Here is a 24,999-nt window from a genome sequence, read left to right as displayed (position 1 = left end):
AGCTCCTGAATTATCTCAGGGTTTAGCTCCAACTCTCTGAAACACACGTCTTATAAAAAGTCTCCAGTGAGCTAGCCACCTCTTGCCCATCTGACCCTGTCAATATAATATTACTGATGTAATAGATAAATGTGACGTTCCGTGGGTGTCCAGATGGTACCAATATGTTTGAACTTAATATGGCCTTGGAGTAAAACTGTAATGTATATTACTTCCATGGAAATGGGAATTCTTTCTGATCTTTTGTTCTGATTGAAAGAGAAAAGAATACCGTCATCAAATCAATAGCTGTATACTATATACTTGAGGTGATATTGATCTGGTCTAATGCAGGCACTGGCCTGCAATTGGGGTTATTATATCTGAGGTTGTGATAGTCTAGTGGCCCTTCCTATTCCATCTGGTTCTTTCAGAGACCAGACTGGTCAAAATAATAAGGATTGAGAGGAATTGATGAATAGAATATGGCAATAAATCTCTATTCTCCACTCCCCACAATATGACTTTACATTTTTATATGTCTGGGGTGGAAGGTTAATTTAAGACACTTCCACTTGGCCTTTCCCAGTATGATAGCTGTTATTTTGCCGACCAAGTATGCAAAGCGGGGGTTGGGCCAACTGCAAAATAGGTCATTCCAGTTATATATTGGCAGACTGACCATGGATGCTGTGGATCTCTATAAACTGGACATTGGTCAGGACTACATTTATTATCTGGCCACTATCATCAGACCCACTGTAACATGGGGGCCATGATGATTCAGGTCTTGGGCCATCAATAACAACTCAGGCCCTATGTCCAACTGTCATCAAATGTCTATTTCCTTTTCCCTAAAGCACAGTTACCAATCATTATTGTGTGTACTTGCCATGATATTGCAGCATTTTTCCTCCTATGGACCCAGCCACCTCTTCTGTCAGCAGTTGTGGGTCTGAAAACTGGCTCAGGTTCAGAAATCGGGCAAGGGATTGTGAACTTTTATTGGGGCAACTGCCCTCAGCTTTGTAGTTGTCCATTGTTTATTTCTTCTGCTAGTATAAGCTGAGTAGTACAAGCTGGGTGACTGCCCACCCATATTGTTTCTAGGGACACTGTTCTAGTAATCATTCTCTTAACTTTCTATGGTTCTGACCCTGTCGGCTGCCACTCTGACCTTGCCAGTGATGACAGTAATTGTGACTTCCTGGCTTTGGATGGTTTTGTGCTGCCATCTGGCTCTAATGTTTCAGTCTTATCCCCACTGCTATCAAACAACATTGCTCTGTGGTGGTATCTTCACAGAAGAGTCAACTCTGAATTTTTAGTGATGCTAGTGCACCTCTGAACAGAGTACCCCTTAGGACCTTTGTCCATGGTCTGTCCTTTTGGGCTTCCAGCCATAGTGTATCCAGAGCACCCCCTTTCCTGAGCTTTTAGTCCTACCTTCACTGTCTGCCAAGGCAATTCTGGAATTTTAATTCCGCTCAATAACACGGGCCATCACTTTTTCCATGTTTCTAGGAGCCATGCTAGTAGCAAGTTGGCACCAACTCCTGGAATCTTTGCTAGGGAGTTAAATTCTGTATCTTGGGGAGCACTTCCAATTTAAAAACTCTTCTCTATTCAATCTTATATTCTGGCTCCTCTCTTCAAGCAGCCTCAGGATCTCCTCCAAGTCCTATCAATATCTGTAGACTGTCTTATGGCTCCTTTAGTGTATAGTCCCTATCCTCCCTTAGCTGGCCCAGCATGTCTCCAGCTGAGTTATGAGAATCCTCAGGGGTGCATGTGCTGTCTTGGACAAGAGAAGCCTCTTTACTGTCTCCCATCATGGAGAGGGGATGGGGTGTGCTAGCAAGGATTATGGGTTAATAGGTCTATAGACTCAGACTTTTCCTAGGGGGTTGTGGAATCAAAATCTTTGCAGGGGTTGGGGGAGAGATCCAACTAGATGTTGCATCTGATGTGCCCCATTTTCCCAGTGAGGACACTGACCTTGCATAACAGACCTGCCTTGGTTGTGTAACTGTCTGAAATTCTGTAACTCTATTAAGTTCTGGCTTGGTCTTCATTTTCTCTTCCTTTCTCTTTGTCTTCCACTGTACGAAATGAACTTTGTATGCAACTAAAGAGGCCCTCTGTTTCCACATTTGGCTTTCAATTGTCTGGTACTTGCCCTCAGCTGTTTATTATCCTTCTGTAGGCATCAATGACACTTAGAAAAGCCATCCAATCTCATCGCCCTACAGCTACTGTCTCCTTTCTACATGGATATGTAGTGGTAACAGGAGTCCAGCTCTCCAAAATACAACATATCATTTCACCTAATACTTGAGATTCTGTGTATATCAAAAAAAGACATGTTGCATCAATCCATTAGATGCCTAATATTATCTAAAGAAAAAAGGCCATTTAAGATTATTTTTTAATTTAGTAAGAGTTAAAAATTTTTTCACCCTTGAAGTCTGTTTGCCCTAAACCCTCCTACAAGTTAGTCCAAGTTAGAAGAATCATGTTCAGGAATCCAAGAAACCCAGAGAGAAAAACACAATCACACAAGCCATTCACCAATGACAAAGGAGTCAGCAAACTGTTGGAAAACAGAGCTTGTAATAATGAAAAAAGGACAGAGTTTGTAACCAATCACTTATTTTCTTTTAAAAACACAAAACCACATTAACTTTTTGCTTTATACAACCATCTAGAAACTATAAAACAGTACCACATTGTGCATTTAACCTACTTATCAAGAAGGGAACTCCACACGTCATAAGAATTCTACCCATATAAGGAAAAAGGAGACAGCTAATAGCATAGTCACAGATACAACATGAGTCCAAGCAAGCATCAATTCTTTGACGTCACCTTTTCCATTTACCAGAGTGGAGAGAGTAAGAAAGAAAGCAAGGGAGAAAAAAGAGGGAAAGAAGCACCCACAGAGAACTAATCACATTCCAGTTACTTTTGACAACTATAGCTCAGGGTTTCATAGATAGTATCATTTGACCAACACAATGTGGTAGGGGGTGAAGGAAACATGACTAGAGGGAGAGGGTTTGAAAAGACAGATACATTTTACACCCTATTCCCCTCCTAAATAGTCTTGATACAAGCTTCTGTGCTAATCCAGAATATAGCAAGAAATTAATCTTAACAATGTGATAAAGCTTGAATTCTGCTTTTTTTTGCAAATGTGAGTGGCTCACAATTTTACTTTACAGTTCAAAAGAATAACAATGTCATGACCAATTACAGGATTCTTTCAGGATTCCTTACAATCTTTCTCCCTATTCCCACCATGCTGGTGTTGCCACAGGACAATCAGGGACATTTGGGTAGGAACTTCAGGAAGTTTCGGTAGTGAGGTGGAATCCTTGCTTTTTCTTAGAAGTCCACACCTTTCTGGTACTAAGTCTCCCCTCTGATTTGCGGTTGTACAGAGGAAAGGGCATAGAACTAAGGTAATATGGTGGAAGTTTAGTCAAGTAACTGGTTTGAAGGTATACAAGATGAGACTGTAATTAGCAGACACACTAAATCCAAGGCAAACAATTGGTTATTTGATTGTCCTCCTTAGGTTGATGGCACCATAAAAAACTGAAGGTGGCTCTGATATACTAATAAAATAAACCAAAGGTCTGCCACAAGGAAACATACTTTAGATGAAAATTAGTATAATGTTTCTCTTCACTTCAGGGGAAACTCTCATCTTGTCCCTCTCACTTCCTCTTCCACCATAAGTATGCAAATATATTCTGGAAGATTCTTAAGGGGCAACTCAGCTATCAGAGTTTTGCCAACTTATGTAAGAAAGGCCATTATGAACTGTACCAATCAGCAGGCTCATCTCCAATCCCAGGCAAACCTCTCATCACTTAAATTAAACTCTTCCCAATCTAATGAGATTATTTTACTTGTTCATGTTTGGTGAGTAGATGTGGTTTAATGCCAGTTAAATTATTGGTTTGTAGCACTGACCATTACAAATGTCTTATGCTCTAATATAATCAATTCTATCCCACATTATCACTGTGCTCTGACACTGTATATATAGATTGAAAATATAAGGCAGAAAGTTAGCTTTTAAGATTTACTACCAAGATGGACACCTAAAATGTAGAAATGTGTGAAGTAATTTATAAAATCTCATTTTAACTCTAACTCTCCTAATCATCATAATCAAGAAATAAAATTTAGATGCATCATAAAATGAACTAAGCTGGTAAATTTGATTCTTCTTCACCATTTTCTCAAGTTCTACCATAATTTGTATTGTCTTAACCTAGTGACTACAGATCTTATATGTAATGATGCTGGCTTTTTTATTAGGTTTGAGAAAACTGTGACGATTTTGTAGTTGAAAAGGCCATAGATTGAACTTTTTTTTTTTTTTTGAATCTGAGAAGCAATCTTAATTTAAAAAATTTAAATATGCTATATAGCAAGAAGTACTTATTTTCTAAGACAGGCAACTTTCATGCAAATTAAGGAGAATCATAATCTGAAATCTGTTTATCAAAGTGTAATCACTTCAGAGAATAATAAGTTTTTGAATAAAATAATGCCATGGATATGGTTATTTTCTCAATTATTTTCCTTAAACCAGTAAGTTTTCAGTTATTGCTTAGAAAATTGCATTTGGGCATAAAGAACCATTTATTGAATAATGCAAAATAATGAAAAATGATGGGAAAATAAAGGCAGGTCTCTACCAGCAACATAACCACTGAGAGGAGAAACAGCGAGGCATCACCAATGCCACTGAGCTCACACACTTTCCTAACTGTCCTGCTTCTTGCTGCCAGGATCCAACGTCTTCCTGCTCCTCTCTGCTATCTCCACAATTATTTTATTTTTCTTCAACTAAATGTCTGTTAATCTGATGCCTGTACAACTCAGTGATGTCACTTTTTTTTATTCTTAACTTGTTTTATTTCACTTGTTAAGAAAGGATGAACTGCTTTCTCATTATCATGAATGTACTTTGACCAAACCATGGTGAAAGGATACCATATATCCACAACTTACTTCTGGTAAAATCTGTTAAAATCTTAAAACTCTCATGTTGAAAATTTGGGGGAGTTATGGATCCTAGGGACTAGGTCCTTCTTTAAGGGTCCATATAGGTTACTGATGAGGTGTCAGGCATTCTCTCACATCATTGCTTCTGAATCTGAAGTTAAGCAGCTTTCTTAAGAAAAATGAGACACTAGGAAAGTAAGTTGTTTATGGGTTTTCAACTTCTTTCCAAATTTAAAAATTACCATTATAACCCAATTAACAATGACTTAATTTTTGATCATTTTATTGTCTCTCTGTATGGCATGAAACCATCAACTATTCATTCCATTCTAATGGCATAGGCAGGCTTAAGTATAGGTGCATACTTGTGAGTAGAAAATAAGCCATTTTTTCTGGGTCTTCCAATTTCTTTACACATGTCAACGAACTTTATTCTTTTATATATACTTCCTTTTCATTCCTTTGGGGAGTATTTAAACTGATGACATAAATTGATTCTCAAATAAAATAAAACTAGAATTTCCAAACCTAAAATCAGATAAAGTTTTACCTTTGGTTAGATTGCTGCTCCTTTAAAATGACCCTGTGATATTAATTTCCTAAGAGTTCTAAGAGTTTCAGTGTACAGACGCCTCCAATAAAATATTAGGTAGGACACAGCATTGGCAACTGCTAGGGCATATACAATTTAGAAGAGAAAAATGTACATTGCCTTTTTTTTCAAAGAAAAAAATTTAAATGTATATTCTGTCTCCCAAACTCTTCCTCTTGATGAGGAATAGCCCTCTTTTCTCTTTACAGCTTTAGGAGGAAAACGAAGCTGTGTGTTTCAATACTTATTTGAGCATCTGTCATGGTAAGCTGAAAGTTACAGAAATCTTATCATTCTTGAATAGACTACGCTTATAGGACAAACATATCAGAAAAGGAATTCTAACATTGTATTATCTGTGAAAAAATAATACTGATTAGGGCCTAGGATTGTAACAATTGAAAAAAGACCAAATTGGCCATAGGATACACTGAAATAAAAACACTGGGGAGTTCAAATACCAAAAGTCAACTGTAAGACTTCATGTGTGTCATTATATAGTTTTACTAATAATAGAAAATGAAGTTGACAATTCAAATTGCTCTGGATACACATTAATTAGTACCACCAGTTTTATTTGTACAAGAAATGACTGGTCCACTGGACTTATCTAACTCAGTAATAATTACTGTTATTTCTCGACAGACCAGTGATATTTCCCCCATAGTTTTAAAGTACAAAAACAAAATAGAAAAAAAAAAATCCCAAGTATAAATAATGCAACCTTTAATCTATTTTGGGTCACTAAATTGTTACCACTGATTATGATGATCCAATTTATTTAAACTAAAAAAAAAAAAAAAAAAAAAGAGAGGTAATTAAACTATTCCGCTTCAGTTTTTGGGCCAACAAACATTGCTTGGCAAAACATAAAAAAACAACAAAAGCCAAAATTTTGTATGATTTTTCAGAAAAAAATCTCAATTTGGAAAGGGAAAAAATTTGGAAGTTTATCAGAATAAAACTGGAATAAACTCCTTTGGAAACGAACTATTTGTCAGTTAACAAATAGTGGATGGAATTTTGGCAGTAACAGTTGACTTGAATATAACCTACTGGATCACGACAGGTATGAGTGAAGACCTACAATACATGGCAGAAAGGCAGATGACAAAAGGGGCTTATTAATGGGTAACACCCACGTGTTTAAGACTAAGGAAGTGATAACAGCTCATTTGTCTCTCGTCAAAACGACAGAAGTAATTTACTTTCACGAATCCACTGATGTTGATGCTGGAATCTTCAACTGGATCTAGGGGGATGGGAGGATTAAAACACACTTCACTTTTTCCTGGAATTCATATTAATTTTGATAGATAACAAAACGCTCAATTTAGTGCCAACCACATTCAAGAAAGTAAAATCCTTTAAGGTTGGGGCTTATTTGGATGATTTAGGAAAACAGGAAAGAAATTAGACAAGGAAGTAAAAATGGGCATTGTGCACAAACCATGAGAGTCTGAAATGTCTAAGAAATGTATTTTTTGTTTATGACCCAAGTTTAGACCCCCAAAATCTTAAAAGCAGGCTTTCTCTCACAGGAGGGCATGAAATACAATATTTATCCTTTAAAACTGCTGGGAGAAATGGCTGCCAAGGTCTGTTTTATTAATGTAATGTGAAAGAGGAAGGATTATTTGTTCTTTGCTCTCAAATATACGGTTTCCCCAAGACAGACTTTCAATTTGATCAAATTTTGGCTAAAGTAGTGAGTCCAGATGAAAAAATATCCAACAAAAGTGTAGGCAGTCTCTGAAATAGCTTTATCTTCTAACTCAGAGTTAGGAAAGGTTTCAATTACCCTAAATGCTGAAGCTTAATAAGGCATAACTTCAGTTGTTATGGTTGGAGTATGGGCAAATATATTCCACATCTGTTCCTTAAACAAAAAAGTATCAGACCTCTTAAAAAATTTCAACCAGTTGTGTGGAAGTATATAGATGCTTTGTTAGGAGAGACATGCTCAGGATTCTAAAGCAGCAGCAACTTAAAAACTCAGTAATAAAACTTTGGCTTAAAATTAAAAAAAAAAAAAGAAAGAAAGAAAAATCAAAGTCAAAGTGGTGCAAGTTATCTCATGAAAGAGGTATTGTGGACTAAACCCTCAAATGCGGTCCAACATTAGTTTCCCCTGTCTTCTTTCACTGTTACCACCTTCATTGCACAGGAGTTATATCATTCTTTTATGGTTAAGTTTCATAAATAATGAGAAAACTATATGCAACAAATACATCATATTTCCCACCCACCCAGCAACCCTCCCCAAAATAAGAAAAGTTACATCAAATTAAAAAGTAGCTTCGTGAATGAAGGTACTGCTCTAAGTTGCACTTTCCCTGCAAGTGCAGCCAGTGCTTTTGCGCTGGGTATGAAGGAAAGGAAAAAATTCTCCACATAAACGGACAAAAAAGTTAAAAACCAATGTCCGGTTTCAACCAGTCAAAACCGGGCCAAGCGGAAGCCGAGGTATCTCGGTACCGTCCCATCAGAGGTCCTTGCAATGCCTGTTCTTCATCCTGATAGGTATCTGTGTCCTTGTGATTGTAAACAATCCATAAGATACTATGTTTTTGTTCCTTAAAATGTCCTCTGATTGGCAAAATGAAGTAAATATTTGTTTTAAAAATAGAAAATGAAAATTAAACCAGAAGAAAAGAAAAGAAACACAGTGAGCTTGTTTGGAGTCCATAGGATCCGATCTGGAAGAGCTCGGAAAATGTGTTATGTGTCTTCTCCTGTTTTCGGCTGGAAAGGTACTAGAGGTTGCGTTGGTCGAAGAAAGAATTGTAGAGTAGGAAAACCAAAGATGTTAAACTAGACCAGAGGCTTCAAGTGTTAGCTTCATCATCTGTGTCTTCTATCAATACCTTAGTGTCACGAGCCTTGGATCTAGGGGGAAAAAAAGCACATAGTCCATTATTAAAATACAAACATGTCATGGTATTGGATACATTTCCAATCTTACCACCATTAAAAACACATTGTAGGGGCGCCTGGGTGGCTCACTAGGTTAAGTGTCCGACTTCAGTTCAGGTCACAATCTCACAGTTCATGAGTTCGAGCCCCACATTGGGCTCTATGCTGACAGCTCCGAGCCTGGAGCCTGCTTCAGATTCTGTGTCTCCTTTCTCTATCTCTCCCCTGCCTGCTCTCTCTCTCTGCTCTTTCTCAAAAAATAAACAAACATTAAAAAAAATACATTGTAAAAGGGCATTATATACTGCACTAGATGTACTATTCTTGGAGTTTCATATTCAATTTCAGGTATTATTGGAAAAACATTAAGAAAATAGACTGCAACCAGAGGAAGGTAAAAAGAAAAATGGCAGGTCATGTGCAACAGAGAGAGAAATTATCCAAAATGAGAAGATCTGAGTTGATCAGCCATAAAAAAATAATGAAATCTTAACCATTTGCAACAACATGGATGGACCTAGAGGGTATGATGCTAAGTGAAATAAATCAGAGAAAGACAAATACCATATGATTTCACTCACATATGGAATTTAAGAAACAAAACAAGTGAACAATGTAAAAAAAAAAAAAAAAAAAAAAAAGAACACAAACAAAAAAACCAGACTCTTATAGAGAACAAACTGCTGATTGCCAGAGAGGAGGTGGGTGGAAGGAGGGGTGAGATAGATAAAGGGGATTAAAAGTACACTTATTGTGATGAGTGCTGAGTAATGCATGGAAATGTTGAATCACTATATTGTACACCTGAAACTAATATAACACTGTATGTTTATACTTAAATAAAAATAAAAGGAAAAGACCTGAGTTTGAGTATTGACTCTGTATGATGTAACTTTTGGAGTGTTAATTTTCATCTCTGTAAAGCAGGAATAATAATACCTATTTATATAATAGTACTTTTACCTCATGGAGATAGTGTCAATATCAAGTGAGAAAATGGATGAAATAAACATCAGCAAAGTATTAAACAAATTATGATGAGGTTGATAGAAATACTGCCATTTGAGGTACACATGAAACAAGGTGAGTAAGCTAGCAAAAGAGAAGACCTAAGGAGAGGCATGACATTTGTCTCCAAAAAGTTGACTAAGTACAATGTAGCAGAGGGAGGAAGTTATGTTAGAAAGTTGTTAGAACTAGCATCAACTGGTTGAAGTTACAGTGAAGCATATTTCAGCCCAACATAAGCTATTAGCCACAATAACCATCCAATAATAAAATCAGGTGCCCCATCTATATAAACTTCATTATCATTGACAACTGTCAATCAGCATAATGACCATCTCATCAGGATGCATTAGAAGAGATTCTTCTACTAGATGAAAAGTGGGATAAGATAATGTTAAGATACTTTTAAATTCATAAGTCCTATGAGGTACAAGTGGTACTTTGTGAAGTGGGTATTATTACTCCCACTTGACAGAGGTGGAAAACTGACGTTCAAAAAGGTAAAGAGTGTGCTAAAGGTTGCGTGAGTCATAAAGTCTGTACTCAAATTCAGAATTTATTTTAGATTCTCTGCTCTCTCCATTGCACATAACCTGTTCCATTGTTTTTTAAGTTTTTATTTATTTTAGGGAGAGCGAGAGAGCGTAAGTGGGAGGAGGGACACAGGGGGAGACAGAATCCTAAGCAAGCTCCACAGTCAGTGAGGAACCTGATCTCACGAACCATGAGATCATAACCTGAACTGAAAACAAGAGTGGGTGCTTAACCGAGTGTGCCACCCAAGTACCCCTCTGTTCCATTGTTTTAAACATCTTCTGGTTGCAATCTAATATCTCAGTGTTTTTCCACTTGACACCTGAAACTGAACGTCATAATCTAGTGCCAAAAAGCTTCCTGGTTTCTGAAGCAGAAATAACATATGTGTAGACTGCCCTCTGCTGGTGACTAATAAGGATCAGCCATCCACATTTAGTAGCTCAATGAGACAACTGCCCAGTCCTCCAGTTCTTTTCAGCACTTACCCTGCTGACCCCACCTACCAACCCCTAGTGCCCCTCCTCCTGCTTCAAACTCTACTTCCTCACTATAATCTATCATGCTTTGTTTTGATGTTCTTCCCACTCACCTCCCTGTCCATTCCTTTCCCAATCCTTTACTTCTTTTTTCTCTTGCCCGTGTTTCCTCAGGCTTAGCTTCCTGTTTTCTGCCCTCCTTTTCTGTACTTTGTCTTCTTCAGAGAACTTCCAAATTCTATTTGAAGCCTGAGCAATTTGTACTCTGCCCCCTTCTACCTATGGGTTACTATTACCACCTCCTATTTTTCTTTTTTTTTTTTTTTTTTTTACTTCCTCTAAAACATCTCCTTCTATTATTTTTAGTCCTACTGTAAAGCATCCTAACCCAAGTCCTCAATGTCTGATATGTAAGAATACTGCAGGGGACTTCCAGTTGGTATTCTGGCCTTTAGTGTCCCCTTTCCCAACATATTTTGAACAGTGCCATTAAAACTCATGAAAATACTACTTTCCTGTCATTCTTGCATGAAAAAAATTCTCTGACTCCTTCCTGCCTATAGGATCAAGCTTGTTTTTTCCAGCCTTTTACAATTATACTTCATCTATTCGGCTAAATTTTCTTACTCTAGTTCTAGTCACATGGGTTTTCTCTCTGCCCCTCATTTCTACCCTTATGTTTTCATCCTGTGCCTCTGGCCTAGTCAAGCACTCTCTTATCCTTTAGAAAACTGCTCATGCTCAACGTCATTCCCATCCACTGTGAAATCTCTAGACTACAAATGCAGCCACAATATATTCTACATTATTGTTCCTTTTAGGATCATACAAAGTCAATGACTTATACAAATACTGCTGTGGGTATTTAGTAAGAAAATAAACACAATGGCTTATATTTATATAAGCTATTCATATATAAGAGCTCTTCCTGTGAGGAAACTGGTCTAAATCCCATCATAACCACTCTATAAGCAGGGGCCATATTCACTTCAATTTTTTGATGAAAGATAATGTAGAGGAATTAAAATGGTTGAATGCCAGTAAATTCATGTGGTTCAACCTGATACCATCTTAGCTTAATTGTTAACCAGTACTAACACCTGAAGGAAATTCCTTTCAGAAAAGCGGAAGCCATACATACTGAGAAGCGAGGCGAGGCCGGCGCAGGGATATGCTCTGGTTATACTTCCACGGACGGTTTTTCTGGCGGTTTCGAACCCCATCATCCTGGTCCATCATCTGTTCTAGGAGTGTCTGGTCATCTGCATTCAGAGGAGCCACAGAAATGTCCCGCACGGCACGGAATTCACCACAGTTATTCAGATGTTCATTCTCCAGGCGGAAGAAGTTCCATACAAATCGCCTTAGCAAAATAGGGTAGGTAGGTAAATTACTTATAAAATTTGAACATACTGTTGTAACCTGTAAACCTCCCAGTGTATCAAGTGTCCATTCAAGAAACAAAAACAAGGAATTAAAGGTTAGAATATTAAAACAGGAAAAGATGGTGTGGTGGGGAGGGGAGGGAATAAGAACGGTATAGACAAAAGGAAAATTCCAAGGGGAAAATACAGCAGCGGGATGGCTATGTGTCTGCAGTTCATGGCAGAGTCTAGGGCTGGAGACTGCATAAAGACAGTTATTTCAAGTCATGGGATTAAGAAAAATGTAAGTGGAGGAAAGAAGAGGGCAGAGGATTCAACCCTGGAACACTCCCAACATTTATAATTTGGGAAGAGGAAGAAGAACCAGTAAAGGAGTTAAGAAGGAATAGCCAGGGAGACATAGGAGTTTGGCTTCTGAGAAATGACGTGAAAAAAGTAAAGTAAGGTCAGTACCAAGAACAGACACTGGATTTAGCAAAACAAAGAGGCAGTATGATACAAGAGCATGGATTCTGAACGACTGTCTAGATTCAAATCATGACTCCATCATTTCCTAGGTGTAATGACCTTGGATGAGTTACTTAACCTATGCTTCAGTGTCATGAGTAACGTGGGAGAGTAACAGTATCTACCTCATAAGATTGTTCGGAGGAGTCAATAAGTTTTTACACATAAAGGGCTCAGAACAGTGCCAGGCACATAGTGGGCAATACATGTTTGCTGCTATTGTTATTATTACTGTTATTATTAACACAAGATTATTAACACAAGCAATTTAGTTTGAGTATTGGGAAAAAAGACGAGTTGAATTAAAGGGAGAATGGGGGAGGAGTGTGAGAGTGGAGACAGCAAGTACAGACATCTTTTGAAGAGTTTTGTTGTAAAGGAGACAGAAATGGGCATGAATTGGAGGAGGAAAGTAGATTCAAAGGAGGCTCCTTGCTTTTGTTTTAAATGGGTGATAGAACATCTGAGTCTATTATTAAGCAGATAATTTTAAAGGAAAAATGAAATAAGAACCTCAAAACGGAATTTTTTTTTATCTATAAAAAAACATTTTTTTTTTTTTCCAATTTATAAAGCAGCATCATATGTGGAAGAGAAAGAAGTGGGAAGGGAGTAGGTCTTGTAGTGATGGAGAATTTCAGGTCCTAGACCTAGAGATTTGGGAAAGTGAAGAAGAGGGGTTGACACATGGTTTGGAGAAAGTACTGACAGCAGCAAGCACAGTTTCCAGACGCTGTCTTATTTTATCAGACCACCCTGATAGATGTGCCCATCCTGACTCAGAGGAATGCTATACACGTCTGAAAATATCTTTATTTCATTTTCACTTGTGAAAGGTATTTTCAGTGGATAAAGAGTTCTAGGTAGGCAATTGTTTTCTTTCAGCACATTGAAAATATCATTTTATACTTTCTTTAAGTACGCTCCATGACCAGCATGGAGCCCAATGTGGGGCTTTTACTTATGACCCTGGGATCAAGACCCGAGCTGAGCTCAAGAGTCAGATGCTTAACTGAGCCACCCAGGGGCCTCTGAAAATATCATTTTAACGACTTCTGGTTTTCATTGTTACTTTTGAGAAGTCAGCTGTTAAACTGCTACTTCTTTGACGATAATCCTTTTTTTGGGGGCTGCTTTTTTAAAAAAATAAGCATTTTAATTCAAGTATACTATAGATATACAAAAGTGTGCAACCTGGTTATTATAAAGTGATCACACTTTATAATTACCACTCAGAAATAAAAAAAATATAACATTATCACACCCCCAAAGCTGCCTTTAGGTGCCGTCCTATGTTCTAGAGAGTTTACTGATTTACCTTTCTTATTGATTTATCTTTCTTATTCATTCATGCATTCATTTATTTCTAATGTTTACTTATTTTTGAGAGAGAGACAGGAGGCAGAGAGAGAGAGAGAGAGAGAGAGAGAGAGAGAGAGAGAGAGAGAGACAGGGAGAAAGAGCACCCAAAGTGGGCTCTGTTGCTGACAGGGGAGAGCCCAATGGCAGGGCTTGAACTCACAAACTGTGAGATCACGACCTGAGTCAAAGTCAAATGCTTAATCTGACTGAGCCACCCAGGTGCCCCATAACTTTCATATTTAGTTCTGCGATGGAATAGATTTTGTATACAGTATGCGGTGAGAGTCAAGGTTCATTTTCCCCCCATATGGATAGCCAGCTCAGTTGATTCAATATCACTTACTAAAGAACCTCTTTTTCTCCACTATTATTTAGTCACTTTTGTCATAAATCAGGTAATGTCAATGTATGTGTGGAACTGTTTCTGGACTCCCTATTCTGTTCCAGTGGACCATTTGTCTATTCTTTCACTAACACTAGACACTGTTTTAATTACAGTGGCTACATAGGAAGTCTTGATATTTGAGAGTATAAGTCCTATACCTTTTTTCTTTTCAGCATAGTCTTGGCTACTCTTTTTTTTTTTTTTTTAATGTTTATTCATTTTTGAGAGACAGAGAGACAGAACATGAGCAGGGGAGGGGCAGAGAGAGAGGGAAAAACAGAATCTGAAGCAGGCTCCAGGCTCTGAGTTGTCAGCAGAGAGCCTGACATGGGGCTCAAACTCATGAACCACGAGATCATGACCTGAGCTGAGGTTGGATGCTCAACCAACTGAGTCACCCAAGTGCCCCTAGTCTTGGCTATTCTTGATCCTTACTGTTTCCATGTAAATTATAGAACTGGCTTGTCAATTTTCATACACATAATCATTCATTAAATTTATTCCTAGGTATTTGATATATTCTGATGCAACTCACAGTGGTATGTTTGCTAAAATTTCATTTTCTAGTTGCTTGGGACTGTTTGTTAGAACATTACATTTTTATTTATATTAACCTTATATTCAGGGACATAGCTATGCTTATTTTAAAGCTTTTGTGTAAATTCTTTTGAATTTTCTGCATATGCAATCATGTCATGGGTGAGTAATTAGTTTTATTTTTTCCTTTCTAATTCTTACACTGTCTCCCCAATGCACTACCTATATTTTCAGTATGTTGTTAAAAACAAGTAACAGCAGGCATAATAATCTCATTCCTGATCTCAAGGGAGAGCTTACAGTGTTTTCCCATTAAATATGACCTTATTTATGTTTTTTGTAGATAATCTTTAAATTATTTATGAACAAGTATTGACTTTTCTCAGTATTGTTTTCTACATATCTGAAGATTTTTCTCCCTTTATTCTGTTAATGTGGTGAGTTAACACAGATTAATTTTTAAATGTTAGTGATTTTTGAATATTAAATCTCACATTCCTAGAATGAAACTAACTTGCAATGTACTATGCTATGATGTACTACGCTTTTTATATACTGTTGGATTCACTAGCTAATATTTTCTTCAGGAGTTTTGCATTTCTTTACAAGAGACAGACTGGTCTTCCTTGGAATGTCCTCCTAGGTTTAGAGATCAAAGCCATGCTGGTTGGACAAAATGGAACTGGGAAGTGTTCCCTTTATTGCCTCTTTTCTCTGGAAGAGTTTTGTGTAAAACTGGTAACATTTCCTCATATTTCTGGAGGAATTCCTTGGGCCTACCATTTTCCTCATGAGAAGTTTAATATGAATATAATTTCTTTAACAGATATAAGCCTATCAGATTTTCTATTTTATTGGTTTTGATAAACAGTGCTTCTCAAGGAATTTGTCCATTCCATGTCAATTTTTAAGGGTTATTTATTATTTTTGAGAGAGACAGAGGGAGACACAGAATCTGAAGCAGGCTCCACGTTCTGAGTTGTTGGCACAGAGCCTGACATGGGACTCAAACTCACGAACTGAGAGATCATGACCTGAGCCAAAGTCGGACGCCTAACCGACTGAGCCACCCAGGTACCCCTCCATGTAAATTTTTTAACTTACTGGCATAAAATATATCTTGAGGATTTTTGTTATTTGTTTAGACATTTATCAATTTTATTCGTCTTTTTAAAGAACTAACTTTGGCTTGTTAATTTTCTCGACTTTGTTTTCTATTCCATTAATTTCTGTTCTTTATGTTTCCTTCCTTCTACTTTCATTTGGGTTTGATTTGCTGTTTTAAAATCTTCTTGAAGCCAAAGCATAAGAGACTCTTAAGAACTGAGAACAAACTGAGGGTTGATGGGGGGTGGGAGGGATGGGAGGGTGGGTGATGGGTATTGAGGAGGGCACCTTTTGGGATGAGCACTGGGTGTTGTATGGAAACCAATTTGACAATAAATTTCATAAAAAAAAATAAAATCTTCTTGAAGCTGTATATTTTCCCAATGTATACACTTAAAGCTGTACATTGCCTTCTAAGCATGGCTTTAGCTGCATTTTCTTCTGTCACATTATCAGTTTCATTATGTTTAAAATATTTTAAAATTTCCATTACAATTTCAACTTTGACCCCTGGGTTATTTAGACATGTATTGCTTGATTTCTAAACATTTGGAAATTTTCAGTTATCTTTTTGTGATTTCAGTCCTCTGAAATTTGTTGAAACTTACTTTACGGCCTAGCATGCGGTTAATTTTGGTAAATGTTCTACATGCAAATAAAAGAATGTGTATTTAGTAGTTGAATGCAGTGCTCCATATATGTCAATTAGGTCAAGTTGGTTAATTAAACTATTACTGAGAAAAGTATGTTAGAATCTTCCCCTAAAATTGTAAATTCACCTACTTCTATTTTTTACCGATGTCAGCTTTTTTTTTTTTTTTTTAACATATTTTTAGGCTATGTTATTAGGTGCATACAAATTTGAACTTGTTATCACAACTGAATCTCAAAATTGCTAGGTCTGGCAAATATACTTAGTGCAAAATTAGCTTTAGTGCTTTGCTTACCTTTAGGGTATCTGCTTTTACTTAGATTTTGGGCTATCTTGTTAGATTACTGATGTTTTTAGGAAGGCTTAAAAAACAATTCCTCTGGAATTTTTATTGTTTCCAGTGAGAAGGCTGCCTCCTGAATAACCCAGAATGCCAAATTGCAAATAATGATTCTCAAAAGATTTTAATTTTAATTTCTAAGACTTTTTTTTTTTTTTTTAAGAGAGAGAGAGAGAGAGAGAGAGAGAGAGAGAGAGAGATAGGAAGTGGGGGAGAGGGACAGAGGGTTAGAGAGAGGGAATTTTAGACAGGCTCCATGCTCAGTGTGGAGCCAGACATGGGGCTCAGTCCCATGACCCTGGGATCATGACCTGAGCCAAAATCAAGAGTCAGATACTCAACCAACTGAGCCAGGCAGGCACCCCTGTTTTAAGACTTTTTACCTCCCAATTTCCACTCATGAACCTTCCAATGGAGCCCAATTCTAAAAAAGCTTAAAAGCCATCATTAGTAATTATTTTAACTTCCCAAGAATTAATCTTTTAGATCTTCAAGTAGGATTTCCCAATTCTGAGGTTAATGAGAAGTTTGAGAAAAGTTAGAAAATTTAAGCCTTTCAAGTATATGTTTTAATGAATTCTAATTTGTAAGTACTGGGGGTTTTTTTAGGGGAAAAAACTTTGATAGACTTTTTGGTAGTTTGCTTACCGGAAAACCTCAAGAGGAGCAAAGACAGTAGCAATGATGTCCCCAGAATGAGGCAACAATGTCATGGAGGTAATTGAGATTTGGATAGTCCAAGCAAAGCGCAGAATCACATCCTCTATGATGGCACAGTAGTAATAGGCCTGAGGAACAATAAGCAAATTGAGTACACTTACCATTATGTTTCTCACAAATAAGCATACCTGTCACAGCACCAAGACTCACACATGTCCCAACAACAAGCACAGATTAAAGAGGAAAAATGGTTTTATTTTTATTTTACTGTTTTAGAAGATCTCACCAATTTAATTTTCTCATAAATAGTACAATATTCAAAATGAAGTTTTACTGCATTTCATTAATCACTTAACAAATATATTTTATTCTCATATTGTATACCATGTTCTCTTTTAGACCCTAGAAATATAAGCCAGATGAGATCCTTGATCTGACTGAGATTATAAAGTGTACATCACATACTAATAATGACTCAATAGCAAAAAGATCAGCAGATTCATTAACTGTCATTTGTACTTTTATTCTCAAATTGCTTCACTCTGCATTTGAAGGAAGTTTTTTGCCTTGTTTTTTGACATCATTAAATAAAATGAAACTTGGATATCATACACATGGTTGAATTTAAGGAATGTTCTATTTTTACATGAGAAAGACAGCATTCAATAATTTTTTTCAAGTGCTAGTACCTAGTATCTAGGCATCCAATTTTAGCTACACAAAAGTTTTAAGTACACAAACTGCCAACAGACCAGAACTATAATTCATGGATTTGCTCATTCTTAATCTCTGGATAATCAGCTCTTTAAATATATGCATTTAAAAACTGGAAACTAGAACTGCTCTCTATTACACCATAGCATTTATTTTTTTAAAAAATTAACACAGGAATACTAGTCATGTTAGAAGGCTATTTAAAAAAAAAAAAAAAAAAAGCAGTCCCCTTGCCATCTTCTCCTCTCATTCTCTACAGACAATTTCAAAATTTGTAGCTATCTGTCCGAGGATTTATCCTCCATATTTCTAAATAATGTGTATATATTGCTATATCTTGGTTAGTCAATTGTAGATGTTATCCACTGCTTATTATCATAAATCTTATGAAGATTTAAACATATTTACATTTCTCTCTGTTCCTTTCCCCATCCACCAATGTAGCAATAATGCAGTTTTTTGATAAATTCACATCCAGTAAATTCATTATTAGGCTTCAGTAAAGAGCTACAATTTCATGTTACTTTAAGAGTCCATCTTGGGGCGCCTGGGTGGCGCAGTCGGTTAAGTGTCCGACTTCAGCCAGGTCACGATCTCGTGGTCCGTGAGTTCGAGCCCCGCGTCAGGCTCTGGGCTGATGGCTCAGAGCCTGGAGCCTGTTTCTGATTCTGTGTCTCCCTCTCTCTCTGCCCCTCCCCCGTTCATGCTCTGTCTCTCTCTGTCCCAAAAATAAATAAATGTTGAAAAAAAAAATTTTTTTTAAATAAAAAAAAAAAAAAGAGTCCATCTTAAACTGATCTACAGTTGACTATGTGGGGGCTCATGTTACCAAAAACATGGAAGTCTTTTGGGAGGAATAACTTAACATGAGGTCATGAGACAAAGAAAAGTTTTAATATGGAGATAACAAAGATACTTTCTGGACCTGGATGTGGTGCTGACTAATATGCACTGTTAATTCCTACGAACTGATTTCAAGATTCATATAACTGTGTTCTTAAGTTTTAAATGAAGCTACACTGGACTCCACCAAAAGTTTCTTTTCCCTTTTCAAGGAGAATGAATCTTATTCCAATATTTGTCTTTTTAAAATTGAAAGGAATGTGGTGATCCAACAGAACATTTTTCTTATAAATTTGCAAATTATAATGGAGGAAAGCATATACTTTATTTTCTAGGGTCATGAAAATATGCAGTAAGGAAACTGATTGAAAAACTCTATTCACTAATTTTATTACATAGAAACAAATAAGTTAGAACTATTTAAAAGGAGGCATGGATTAACATTTATATAAAGATACAAACAGTTCATCTAAGCAATCAGCATAAGAAGTAAATGTATTATATGGCTCAGTAAGACAAGAACACAAGGAGCAATAAGGCATATGCATCTGGTGAGCACAAAAGTGCCATCGTTAACCTAAGCTCATGTCTGCTCTCTGACTTGACCTTATTAACATTACTGATTTCTTTTCTTCCTTCCTTCCTTTTTTTTTTTTTGAAGTTTTTTTTTTTTTTAAAGTAATCTCTACACCCAACATGGGGCTCGAACCTATAACACCAAGATCAAGAATCACATGCCCCACCGACTGAGCCAGCCAGGTGTCCCCTGATTTTTTCTTCAAACGAGATTTACAAAGATATGTCTAGTACCTAGGCCATATATTCCAAATTTGCACATTGGAATTATTGCTATAGCTTATATAAAAAAGATCCGTCTTTTCTGTCTTCATTTGCTTACGTGAAGTTACCCGACTCTTTCTTTGCACCCACTCTCCTACTGTCCATCTTCAGTCGTCACATGTGAAAACAGCCTTCCCTACTCACCAACTGAGTGTTACATTTTTACACACTTTTCAAAGTACAGTTTTGAGGTAGTGATGACATTTTGACATAGTAGGAAGTATTAGTGACCCAATCTATACATTCCCCCCCATCACAGAATTTTAGAACTGGGAAAGGATCAAGAGATAATCTAATAGAAGAGAATACACTGTAGTATAGTTGCCTAAAGTTACGTCGCTAGTTAGTGAGAGACCTGGGATCAGAATTCACTTACCAGGATTTCTAGTTCACTGTTTAATTTCTTTCAGTATTTGAGTAAAGATACTCTTGGTCTTTTGACTTTTTAATTCAGGTCCTCCTACCCAAATACAGATAAAATCCTAAAATAATTCCTAAGGAATTATCCATATATTTTCAGACTACAGTGGCACTCCACATTAACAAAAACCAGCTGAAGTAAATGAAAAGAGCAGTCTTCTTGATGCGCTGAAGGAGTCAGGCACTTCCTTTCCTTTGTGCTTTTAAAGCCTTGCTCATTCAGTCAAGTATTTATTCACTGACTCCACAAATATTAAGTCTACTATATGTCAGGAACTATGTTGGGCAGTGACGGATATGAATACCTAAGCAGATAATTATAACACAATGTGATAATTGCTGTAACAGAAGTTTGTAGAGGGTAAAATGGGATTAGGACAAATGGCTAAATATGCTTGGAAAAATAGTCTTTTCAGAGACAGAAACACTTAAGCTTTTATTTATTTATTTATTTATTTTTTTAATTTTTTTTTTTCAACATTTATTTATTTTTTGGGACAGAGAGAGACAGAGCATGAACGGGTGAGGGGCAGAGAGAGAGGGAGACACAGAATCGGAAACAGGCTCCAGGCTCTGAGCCATCAGCCCAGAGCCCGACGCGGGGCTCGAACTCACGGACCGCGAGATCGTGACCTGGCTGAAGTCGGACGCTTAACCGACTGCGCCACCCAGGCGCCCCTAAGCTGACTTTTAAAAGGAGGAACAGGAGAGGATGTGGGGAAAAAGAAACTCTTGTGCACTGTTGGTGGCAATGCAATTGGTGCAACCACTGAGGAAAACAGTATGGAGAAAAAGAAACAGAAATACCATATGATTCAGTAATTCCATTACTGGGTATTTACCCAAAGAAAACAAAAACACTAATACAAAAAGGTATCTGTATTCCTTTGTTTTACTGAAGAATTATTTACAACAGCCAAGATATGGAAGCAACCCAAGTATCCATTGATGATGAATGGATAAAGATGTATACACACACACACACTGGACAATTTATTCCTCAGCTATAAAAAGGATGAGATACTGTCATTTACAACAATATGGATGGACCTGAAGGTACTATGCTAAGTGAAATAAGTCAGAAGAGCAAGACAAATACCATATGATTTCACTTATGGGGACTCTAAAAAACAAATTAATAAACAAAAAGCATAAACAGACCCATAAATACACAGAACAAACTTATAGTTGCCAAAGCGGTGGGAGGTAAAGGAATGGACAAAATGGGTGAAGGGGAGTGGAAGGATACAGGCTTCAGATAGGGAGTAAATAGGTCACTAGGATGAAAGGTACAGCATAGGGGATACAGTCAACAGTATTATAAGAGTGCTACATGGTGAAGGATGGTAGCTACACTTGTGAGCATAGCAGAACATACAGAGTTGTTGAATCACTGTGTTGTACACATGAAACTAATGTAACACTCTGTCAATGATAACTTCACTTAAAAATAAATAAAATGAAAAAGGGGGAGCAGGAGTTTGCAAGGCAGACAAAGGGGAGAGAAGAGGGTATCTGAGATAGAGGGAACTACATGTCAAAATTAGGTCACAAATTTTGTAAGTTATTTATTCCTCTGTTCTAGACTTTACCACATTATATTGCAATTTGTCTACTTACCTGTTTAACATAGTTTATGGCCTCTTTGAGAACCAGAACTTTACTTTGTTTTTATTTTCTATAGTGCCCAGCAGTTGGTAAAAACCTGACATTTTTGTTGACAGAATGCATTAGTATTTTTTGGTAATTAGTTGTTTTTTTTCTAAGTATATTAGGTTGGGATTAGGTATGTACCATAATAGGGTTTAGCTGGTGATACACTTGAGTTTTTGGGTTTTTTTTAAAAAACAAATACAAACACTTTTGTACATACTTTTTGGGGGTATACAATCTCTTCCCGGAGAAAGGTGTTTTCTCCAGCATTCTTATCAAAGAGACCCCAGTCCATCTTCAGATCCCAGATGAGGGTATAGCAGGAACTGATGATACAAAACACAATCCAAAGGTAAAAGAATACCATGGTGTCTGAGTGACCTCGCTCTAAAGAAAATGGAAAAGTAAAAGAGAAAATTACTAGATTAAAGTAAAATTCTTCATTAAATAAACTCATTTAAAAAGCAGATTCTTTCTTTATACAGCTCCATAAAGGAAGTAAGATTTTATATAAATATCCCTGGTTAGGGACACTAATAGAAGTTAAATAGTAAATCTGATTCTCCTGAAGTACATTTTCCTGAAGTACAAGCATTTATCAAGTACATATAATTTGTACAGATGTGCATTTTTGGAGGCTGTATGCTGAATACATAAAAATCCAAATAACTGCAATGGAAGTTTTGAATATTACAAAAGATGTCATTTTAATTTTTGCCATCAGGTGGCAGGTTAGGGTCAAAGATGAAAAAAAATTATGAAACCCCACTAGTAAGAAATGTATCACATGTGTTTCAACAAATTCTTACATTGTTTTTATTTTAGAACATTTCCTTGGTACACTTAGATCTCGTCAATACTTACTGTGAAGGCAACTAGATACTTTTAATTCTAGATAAAATGCCAGAAAGCAACAGACTGATGAGAAATTTATCCTTAAGGACATATATAAAAGCAAATTTCTCTCATTCACAAAGCATATTTTTGTTTCTTTAGAGGTTGTTTATAGATACAAAACGCTGGGGACACTATAAAGTACACTAAATCAGAATAAAAATAATTTGTGTATGTACTTATATAATTTAGTATTTTTCACTCTTAAGTACTTCATATATTCTCTAAGGAAATTCTTTGCTAAGTTTTGAGAGTCATCATGATGTTATTTGTGTTTTCTAGGTGCAGGATATAGGTATATAACTACTAATACAGTCCTCAATTATCAGGAAAAAGAGGTATGAAACATCTAATTCAAAAAAGTTAAAATTTTGGTTAGTTTCCCAAAGGCATAGAAAATAAGGATGTATCATGCCCTAACCACAATCCTTCCTATTACAATAAATTAAAGGGTGCCTGGCTGGCTGAATTGGAAGAGTATGTGACTCCTGATCTCCGGGTTGTGAATTCAAGCCCCATACTGGGTGTAGAGATTACTAAAAAAATAAATAAATTTAAAAAAATAAAATTCTTCCTACTGAAACAAGTTTTTATTAATCATTTTTAGGTATTAAAGTATTAATTGAGTACAGTATGATTCAAAGGCACCCTTTAGAAATTTATATTACAGTGAGTGAAAATAGCCATTTGTTATTGATAAACTTGAGCTCAAAATGAAGTATAAACAAAGCACTAGGGGAACATCAAGGAGAACAGGAACGTTTCCAACAGCAGGAAGTAAGGGGAAGTAGCATTTGAGTTATTTGTAGAAGAATAAACAGTGTTACAAAAGTCAGGCAGATGAGGCAAGGACATTCAAAGCTGAAGGAAGATAATGAACAGTCCTAAGGGTGGGAAAGTACAAGATGTGTTTGAGGAGCTGCAAGTAATCTAAATATAGTGTGGGGGAAATATGGAGGATATAAGATAAGGGGTCTGATTTAAAATGAGGCTGGAGGGGCATCTTGGTGGCTCAGTTGGTGAAGCATCTGACTCTTGATTTCGGCTCAGTTCATGATCTCACCGTTTGTGAGACGGAGCCCCACGTTGGGCTCAGTGCCGACAGCACAGACCCTGCTTAGGATTCTCTCTCTTTCTCTTTCAAAGTAAGTAAATAATAAAAAAAAGAGGCTTAAAAAATAAATAAAATGAGACAGGAAAAGACACTTGGGGTCTGATTATGGAATGCTCTCTTGGCACTTAAGATCAGATCTGTATTTAAAAAAAATAAGCTGGCAGGTTGCCTGCATCAGAATTACAGCTGATTTTAAAAATACAGATATGTTAGAGTTCTAGTGTTAATCAGTTCATACCAGCTCATAAGAACTGTTATAATTTCAAAACTAAGCTGATTGTTAAACTTATTATTAAAAATTAAATTACATAAACTTACAATTAGTTCTATTAAAAGCAAAGGTAATAACTCAAAATTCATTACTTCCTAATTAATTTACTAAATTTTGCTTTTATCTTTTTTTGGATTATGGTATGTTTATTTTATCTGTATAATGGGAATATTATATAATGCTGTGCTGATATACATCTTTCCCCAACATTCAATGTTATCTTAGTAGCTTAACCTGGCTATGGTGGAAGTATTTACACCATGGAAATCAACAAACACTACAGATCAGTACCTCTTATCCCTACTCCTACCTAAGAGCTGGCACAACACTGTTTAGCTTCTTCTGGACCCAGAAACCAATACTTTTTAAATGGTCCACAGTGATACTAATGAACAGTCAAGCTTAGACATAAACACATTTTCAGGTTTAAACTATTTCTTTTTTTTAAAATTCTTTTTAATGTTTATTTATTCTTGAGAGAGAGAGTGACAGAGTGCAAGCAGGGGAGGGGCAGAAAAAGAGGGAGACACAGATTTTGAAGCAGGCTTCCAGGCTCTGAGCTGTCAGCACAGAGCCCGACGTGGGGCTCGAACTCGTGAACGCAAGATCATGACCTAAGCAGAAGTCAGACACTTAAACAACTGAGACACCCAGTTGCCCCAGGTTTAAACTATTTCCACAAAAACTCTTCTTCACCAATTGTGTTGAATTGTGTTGAATATTTATACTACAACATTGTGCCACATAAATTATCAATATAAAAGGCCTAACAAAATATTTAT

At 36.6% G+C, this 24,999-nt stretch overlaps 1 protein-coding gene across 3 annotated transcripts in view; it reads right to left on the bottom strand.

The window, feature by feature from the left end:
• Positions 1–2,573: 2,573 nt before the first annotated feature.
• The window catches only part of XPR1 (xenotropic and polytropic retrovirus receptor 1), a 219,836-nt gene continuing 197,410 nt past the window's right edge, over positions 2,574–24,999 (bottom strand). For all 3 annotated transcript variants that reach the window (XM_086693651.1, XM_086693653.1, XM_086693652.1), the window contains 4 exons: positions 22,159–22,325; positions 17,457–17,596; positions 11,675–11,896; positions 2,574–8,485 (listed from right to left, as the gene is read on the bottom strand). In XM_086693651.1, coding sequence (XP_086549777.1) covers positions 8,425–8,485; positions 11,675–11,896; positions 17,457–17,596; positions 22,159–22,325 — 590 coding nt within the window. In that variant the 3' untranslated portion in view covers positions 2,574–8,424. The remainder of the gene's footprint in view (positions 8,486–11,674; positions 11,897–17,456; positions 17,597–22,158; positions 22,326–24,999) is intronic.

This window comes from Puma concolor, chromosome E4 (assembly GCF_028749965.1).
Source record: "Puma concolor isolate L17-30 chromosome E4, mPumCon1.1.hap2, whole genome shotgun sequence".
Taxonomy (NCBI): Eukaryota; Metazoa; Chordata; class Mammalia; order Carnivora; family Felidae; genus Puma; species Puma concolor.
This window is presented reverse-complemented; position numbering and strand designations above follow the sequence as displayed.